This window comes from Mandrillus leucophaeus, unplaced genomic scaffold, assembly GCF_000951045.1.
Source record: "Mandrillus leucophaeus isolate KB7577 unplaced genomic scaffold, Mleu.le_1.0 Scaffold448, whole genome shotgun sequence".
Lineage (NCBI taxonomy): Eukaryota > Metazoa > Chordata > Mammalia > Primates > Cercopithecidae > Mandrillus > Mandrillus leucophaeus.
In genome coordinates, this window is record NW_012104787.1 from 2,625,794 (window position 1) to 2,632,375 (window position 6,582).

The 6,582-nt window shown below is 43.2% G+C and overlaps 1 protein-coding gene across 1 annotated transcript in view; it reads left to right on the top strand.

Moving 5' to 3' along the window:
• The window catches only part of RDH12 (retinol dehydrogenase 12 (all-trans/9-cis/11-cis)), a 33,053-nt gene extending 31,551 nt beyond the window's left edge, over positions 1-1,502 (top strand). The window contains exon 9 of the mRNA XM_011994220.1: positions 800-1,502. Within this exon, the coding sequence (XP_011849610.1) occupies positions 800-902 (103 nt within the window). The 3' untranslated portion in view covers positions 903-1,502. The remainder of the gene's footprint in view (positions 1-799) is intronic.
• The last annotated feature ends 5,080 nt before the right edge of the window (positions 1,503-6,582 follow it).

Below are 6,582 nucleotides of genomic sequence, written 5' to 3' on the forward strand. Positions count from 1 at the left end.
CAGGGTTTCACCATATTGGCCGGGCTGGTCTTGAACTCCTGACCTCAGGTGATCCGCCCACCTCAACCTCCCAAAGTACTGGGATTACAGGTGTGAGCCACCGTGCCCAGCCATGATAGGCTTTTCTTCTTTTATCAGCACTGCATGTTCCAACTGTTTTACAGGGCTTTTATAATTAGAAAAAAGGAACATTAAAAACATTAAAAACAAAATGATGAGAACTGTGTTCTCTTTCCACCCCCTATCCCTCTGGTCCTCGGGCCCCCTGCTCATTCCAAAGCAAATCTGGAGGGCTTGGTCTGGGATTCATGATGCAAGTGGGCCTGTCAGCAGAATTCAAGGGGCCTGTGAACTTGGATGGGAAAATAACTTCATCTTTAGTTTAACCTCCAGTTGAGATTTGGCATTTTCTTCAATTATGAATGTAGGCACTGAACTGTAGTAGTAGTAGTGATACCTGTGACTTTGTCAATAGAATTATAAATATTTTCATATCACATTACAGTTGTTGCAGGTATCCTAGAATGTCACTTCTGCTTGCCACTACTTTGAAATCTTTTGATAATTAGACCTGGTACTAGATCTTGTTATAGAATACATTAATAAATAAGCCTGTGTATTACTATATCACAAATTTGTTTTTAACATATTCTTAGAGTGCATTTTATATAATTAGTTTCTTTGAGTCTGGCATATATTGTATTTTATACATTTAGAAACATTCGGAGAAAGGGACCATAAAGATTTCCAGACTGCTAATTCTCATTCCTGGAATTTACTGTCTTCCTCTGCCCTCCAGTGACTGCAAGAGGACCTGGGTGTCTCCAAGGGCCCGAAATAACAAAACAGCTGAGCGCCTATGGAATGTCAGCTGTGAGCTTCTAGGAATCCGGTGGGAGTAGCTAGTGGAAGAGCCGCAGCTTTATCAGGCCCAATCTATGCTATAATGAATGGGGACCAAGGAGAAGGCCAACCCTAAAGGATTGTCCTCTTGGCTGGCTGGTGCTGCGAATCCTGCCTGCTCTGATCCTCTTGACCCTTCTGAGAATGTTTGCACTCTTCACACTCTTGTGAGACTGGCTTATGGCATGAGATGTGGATACCTACAGAGCATTCTTCTCTAAGACCTGGAGAGTCAGCAACCCTCTGGGGGCAGCAGGACTGGGTAGATCCCCGGCTGGGCATGTGGGTGGCAGAAGAGCCTGAGAAATTGGGTCAATTCCTTCATCAGCACCAGATGCTCAGCTGAGGCAAGAAGAGCATCATCACTGCCTATTTCCAGGGGCTATACACTCCAACTTTTGGTTGACCTCTTTCTTTTTAAAACTATTTGCCACCACCCTGGAGTCTGGACCAACACACAAAGATCCTGGCTAACCCTGGTCAAGTAGATTCCTTCCTCTCACCTGGACCTTCCCATTTCAATCATGCAGATGGTTTCTTTTTGTAAAGTGTTCCCTTTACCTTTCAAATTTTAGAGAAAATAAAGACTGCATTCATCTTATTGTCTTATTTATTTTCTCAGGGCAGCAAGGAAGAGAAATGGAACAAAGCAGGGAAACCAGCCTGCTAGTTTAGTGAGTAGAATTTCACCCTACCCAGCCACCCATACCTTCTTAGACTATGGCATCTGGGGGCAAAATAAGATGGTCCAGTTGAGTCGTTTGTCAATTTTCTTCCAGCGGTAACATTTTATTATCTAAAAGAGAAGAATGTCTTCAATTATAGATATGCCGAGCTCCACCACAGATTAAGGCCAGATGTAGGACTTCATTTGATCCACAGATACAGGAAAACCAAGCCTTGATAATCTCTTGTCCTAAATTCATAGATTCTCCCACTTCCGGTCTCTCTGCCGTCCTTTGCTGTGGCCCAGGTGACCTGCTTCTTGCCTCAAGGGTTGACGGTCACCATGAATAGGCAGAGAGATGTGCCTAATCTTTCAGCTGATCAACAAAATAAGTCATGCTTATTGGCTCCATTTTTAAGGCATCCAAAGGGCATCAGGTGACAAAAATGTTCTTTTCTTCACTAGCAAGTGGACTTTTAAAAACTTTTATTATGGAAATTCTCAAATAGACAAAAGTAGAGCAAAGAGTATAAGGAATTCTCACGTACTCATCATCCAGCATCAACATTATTAACATTTTATCAATCTTGTTTCTGACATTTTTTGGGGGAGGTGGGCATGGATATTTTAAAGCACATTGCAAGTATCATATTATTCACTCATAAATACTTTGGTATGTGTTTCTAATAAGAACCTTTGCTTTTTACAAAACCAAATACCATTATCACTCCTAACAACATTAATACTTCTTGAATATCATTTAATACTTGGAGTTCATGTTTCCCCATTTGTCTAACAAATCAGGGAAAGAGAATGGTTCTTCTGAAAGGAGAGGAAGCTTTTCTTTTCATAAGCCCTAGCAAATCTCCTTGTGGCTCATTAGCATGAAGTGAATCCTGGGCTCCCTTCTGAACCAATCACTGAGGCTGGGAATGGTCTATGGTAATTGACTTAAGCCAATCACTACCCCCACCTAGAGCTGGGGTCTATCCCTCTCACCTCACCCAGTGGGGAAGAATATAGCTAATGTAAAGCACTTTTAGTAATTAGTTTAGAATTCCTCACAAGAATCTTTTGGGATAGGTTTCATTAACTCCATTTTACAGATGGGGCCAACGAGGCACAGAGAAATTAAATAGCTTCTCAAAGTTCACACACCTGCTAAGTCATAGAGTAGAGCCAGGTAGCCTGACTCCAGATCCTGCACTCTTAACAGCCATTCCCTACTGCTTCCCATGGTGGAGGAAGTTGCAAATCACTGCAAGGAAAACTCCAAGACCATGAATAGGCCAAGGGAGGAAATAATACTGGGGAAGCAACCTTATATGTTTACTACAGGGACCTATGACCTGTGCCTTATACACTGCTGGGTCCACTGGAAAGCTTGGAAAAGAATGAAGGGAAGATGGAGGAGGGGAAAAGCAAGGAAAAGGCAATGCAAGGGTGGGAGACAGAGCATGCAGGGCGTTGATGATGATGATCCTGGATATCTTCCCTGGGCTGAACAAACAGAAAACCAGGAGCATGGAGTATGAAAGGCAAGCATGCCGGGCTGCTCTCTGTGTAGCAAACAAACCATGGGTGTGAGAGCAAGGATTCACACATGTGTGCCAGGTGTTCATCCCAGATCTAAGAGCTAATCATTGTAAACAGTGATGCAAGGGGGCAGGCCTGGATTGGGGCCCTTTATGCATATCAGAGGAGGTTGGCTGTAGGCAGAAGGAACCAAGTCATGTATGGGCTGCAAGGTGCTGACCCCAGCTGCCACATCTGGAGCATCATGCTGGTATTGGTATTGGTGACACAGGGTTCTTGAGCAAACCGGCTCACAAGGCTGAGTTCCTCCATTTCCATACATTCAAACGTAGCCATTTTTATTTCACTAGAATCTTCTTTCTGTAAGACATCCTTTTTTTCTGAGAGAACAGAATAACACCTTGAAAAGAGTGTTCCTTAGTATAGACGGAGTCCTTATATTATGTGTGTTTGGAATCTTTTGGGCTATTCTATTTTATAAACTTTTCAAGCTTGCCACACTACTGGCTAGTATGATTGGCTTAATTAAGGTCATCCTATTCTTGGTTTGTGTCAAATATTTGAAACCTGAACATTTGAGAAATCTCTTCGGATATTCTCTAAGATACTCAGTAACCTTGAGGCCAATTGCTGAGGGTGAGGGACTAGTAGCCTAAATCTGGGCTACAAGAACTGGGGAATAGCAAGGAGCAGGCCTAGGCCTAGAACTCAGGGCAAAGACAGCAGCTGGAATGTAGGATGCTCAGAGTCTGTAGCTGCTGGGAGGAATCCATCTGAGTTAGGCAGACAGACAAAAGCAGTTTCAGTGAGAATCTGGCACCCAAAGGGAAAGGATTTTACACCCCCATAGCCTAATGGCCTTAGGAAATTTGAGTGATGACGGAGACACTCTTCCCCTTGACTTTTAGGAAAGGAGTGCGATTCTCTGTGTTATCCCCATCTCCTTCCTTCCTGAAGGAGGCTCCACTTGCAGAATGCATCATTTCCTGCCATCCTTAGCAAGGATCACAGCTTGGCCAGCTCACAGTGGTACAGGGCTGGGAGTGGATACTCCTGACCACAATGCTGTACTGCCTCTCATTTAAAGGCATTTTGTTAAATATCTGGCTAGAGAAAATATTTAAAATCTGAAAGTTTCCATCATTTCCCAAATTATTAGATGCACTTACAACCAACAGCAAGTGACACCAAATATTGGGAAGCTGAGCAGCAAAGAATGCAAAAGAAAACAGAGGTAGGCACGGGTATTGATTCGGCATGTGGTTGGCATTTTCAGAATATTAAGTGATAGTTGTTCCCCTTGTTCAGATTCCAGACTCCATCATTTCTAGTGTTCGGGTGCTCCTATAAGACACAGCCTCCCTCAGCACTACTTCTTCAGAATCACCTCGTTCTCAGGCTACGTCTCACCTTTCTGTAGTGTCTTGCCAAACACCAAAAAGACCGTCTAGTCTGCTCAGCCTGGGCAAGGAACATGTGCCAGTCTTGGCCTCTTGTCATGTTTCCAGAAAAGACTTGCCCCAAGTTAACATCTGAGCAAGTGAAAGGCCTTGACTCTGCACAAACCATGCTGGGGATTGGTGGCTAAGACACAGTTCGACCTTCCCATCTTGGCTCCCTGAATTCCCCTGCAACCATCCGGGCTGCTTTTCTGCTATTGACTTGTGCTTGGATATGGATATGGCTTCCTGCCTTGACAGAGTGCCCCTTAACGTACAGGAAACAAGATCCCAGATGAGAAGGGCTCAGGGATTTCAGTTGTTCCAGACTTCCCTCCCAGATGCTTCTCTAACTGCCCCAGTTCCACTGCCTTCGCTATTCCTGGCTTCTTTTAGCCTCAAACCCTTAGCTAATGTAGACTGGGGTGGAAAATCTTTTTTCTTTGGCTTGGCCGAGACTGTCCTAATACCCTAAAAATAATACTTCAATGGGAAACTAAAGGAAAAGGAAATCAAAGAAACATATGAAACTCAAGAAGCAAACAGTTTCAGAGCACCGATTTCCTAGGTGGTGACTAGCTGCCACAGATTACCTTGGTTGGCACTTGGCCCTTGTCCAACTCAACTTCGTATACAATGTTGCCATGCATCCCAAGCCCAGGAGGATATACCTTGTGTATTTAGTCTCTTTTAGTTCTGAGATGGACACTCACTTTGAGCAAGCTTAAGTCCCAAACTATGGAATATTTTGCTCTTAAACTCAAGGAAGGGTTGAAACTGGAAAGTGGGAATGGGCAGAGATGTATCTCAGAAATAACTAGAACTCAAGCGCCAAGCAACACCAGACTCCTCTCCCTCTATCGTTGAAGAGTTCCTGCAGCCATTTCTTATTTTTAGAATTAAAAAAATTCCAGGTTTGGCTTGGGTCAAATGCTCACTGTGAAGCATTCAACTGTAGTTGGGTATTGGGTATTGAAAAGCCTCTTCTACAGCTATGATATTCTCATATGTGTTATTTTGATATCGCTATCATATTCTCATATTGTAGAAGAGGCATTTCAAATCAGTCAGAAAAACAGACAATGTCATAAGTGGTGCTGGACAAATAACTATCCAAATGAAACATAAAGTTTGATTCTTTGCATCACACCATTCATACAAATGAGTAGTATGTGGATTAAAAGGCAAAAGAAGTTGTGAAAGTATTGGAAAAAATTATAGGAGAATACCTTTATGTCCTTGGAAGAGGGATAGCATTCTTAAGACAGGAAAAGCAAAAAGCATATGGGAAAAGAGGAATACATCTAAAAAACATACCACAAATAAAGTTCAAAGTCAAGTGATATTGGTGAACATATTTGAAATGGTTTTAGGGTAGATATTCCAGGGAAAATGGACTTTGAGATACAGACATTTGCACACAGCAAATTTATTAGGTGGACTCTTGGGATTGGCATCTATAGGGGAGTGAGAGAAGTGGGACAGGGCAGAGGGTGAAGTGGAACTGCGACGCAGTCACACTAAAGGATTAGGCGATGCTGTTCCACAGGGAGCTCTGGAGCTCAGCTGTCTTGAATTGAGGAAAGGAGGTTGGTCTTTAAACACCTGCAGTGACCAGTAATTGGGTGTAGGCAGCTTTCAGGGAGGGGGCATGACCTGGGTGAGAGCAAGTTCTAGATAAAAACTCAGCTGAGAGTTGGCAGCTGTGTACATTTCCAGCATCTGGGAGAATGAGTGCTTCATTTCTTCTTCTTTTCTTTTCTTTTTTTTTTGGTAGAGATACAGTCTCTTTCTGTTGCCCATGCTGGCCTTGAATTCCTGGGCTCAAGCAATCTTCCTGTCTTGGCCTCTCAAAGTGCTGGGATTACAAGCATGAGCCACTAGGCCTAGCTGTGTGCTTCATTTCTAAAGGGAATATATCAGTCCATTCTCACACTGCTATAAAGATCCTACCTGAGACTGGGTAGTTTATAAAGAAAAGAGGTTTAATTGACTCATACTTCCACATGGCCGGGGAGGCCTCAGGAGACTTACAAT